Source organism: Nestor notabilis, unplaced genomic scaffold (assembly GCF_000696875.1).
Source record: "Nestor notabilis isolate BGI_N333 unplaced genomic scaffold, ASM69687v1 scaffold835, whole genome shotgun sequence".
Lineage (NCBI taxonomy): Eukaryota > Metazoa > Chordata > Aves > Psittaciformes > Psittacidae > Nestor > Nestor notabilis.
Window position 1 is genome coordinate 42020 of NW_009929590.1, and position 1189 is coordinate 43208.

Here is a 1189-nt window from a genome sequence, read left to right on the forward strand (position 1 = left end):
CCAGCAACAGCATGCAGTGCCTCCAGTCCTGGGAGCAGGTAGAACAAAAGCTACATCAGGGAACAGTGGGCAGCTCAAGGGCAGCAGGGATATAAAGAGCAGAAGAGGGAGCTGGAGTCATTAGAGCTCAACTACAAGAATAAAACAGCTCCAGCAATTCCAATGCTTGGGTAATTAGAGCCTCAACATTCAGAAGTCCCCTTCACCTGACATACCATCCATCACCTGAGCTTCCTCAACACAAAGCCCAGCAGGAAAGGTGCATATTACCTGAGAACTTGAGACACCTCTGCTGTTGTCTGTGGCTTCAACATCAGCTTGCTACAGCCTGCAATGAAAGCAAGGGACTCTCAAGGCAAGTTGTGGGTTCTACAGAGGTCAGAAAGAAAAGGTGGTAAAGCATGACGTCTGAAATAACACGATCCCTCCACCGTGAGGCAGAAGCATTTTAACCACTTTTAAACCAAACATTTTCAATAGCAGGCTTTCCCTTAAAGCACTGCAAAAGCATTGCATGTATATGTAGACTCGGATGCCAGTGGAGGCAGTGGGAAAGGTTTTATATTCTTATGAAATCTTTGACAAGAGCAACTGAAAATTTCACAACACTTGTTTTCTGAAGCTCAGCCAAAACTGTTAACTGAATCAACTTGTTTCACGGAAAACAAAAAGAAAAACAGTAAGTTAATAGGTCTTAAGTTTTTTTTGTTTGGGTTTTTTTTTTTTTTTAATGAAAGCCTGAAAGATTATCAGATATTAGATAATTCTCAAAGGAGAAATTTGGTCTGTAAAGATATGGCTGCTATAAATAAAGACGATTTTCTTCGGCTCTTATTCCAGAACGGTAGCAGAGGCAAAGCGGAGGTTTAATCAAAATCAAAAACTTAAGAAAGCTCACTTACCTCGGACCGATTTAAGCCAGTCCACGTTAAATGGTTTCAATTCCTCCGCATTTGTGACGACTCTGCCTGGCATTATCTGCTCGAAGAACGCCACATCGCCGTCAGACACACGGGAGAAGGGCCGCTCGCTGGTCAGCATGACCTCCTGGAAGCGGGAGGAGGCTGCATGGAGCGCTCTGCTGCTCCGAGGCCTCGAGCCCCACGGCCTGGTAACCGCACTCAGGGGCAGTTCCCGCTGCTGAAGCACCCCCGGGGCACTAGAGCTGCTCTGCTGTGCCAAGGTGCTC

At 46.2% G+C, this 1189-nt stretch overlaps 1 protein-coding gene across 1 annotated transcript in view; it reads right to left on the minus strand.

Annotated features, from left to right (window-relative positions):
* Positions 1 to 1176, minus strand: part of D2HGDH (D-2-hydroxyglutarate dehydrogenase) — a gene marked incomplete at its 5' end in the record, with an annotated part of 8343 nt that extends 7167 nt beyond the window's left edge. Inside the window, 2 exons of the mRNA XM_010015037.1 lie at positions 271 to 328; positions 903 to 1176. Of these exons, the coding sequence (XP_010013339.1) occupies positions 271 to 328; positions 903 to 1176 (332 nt within the window). The remainder of the gene's footprint in view (positions 1 to 270; positions 329 to 902) is intronic.
* Positions 1177 to 1189: the final 13 nt, after the last annotated feature.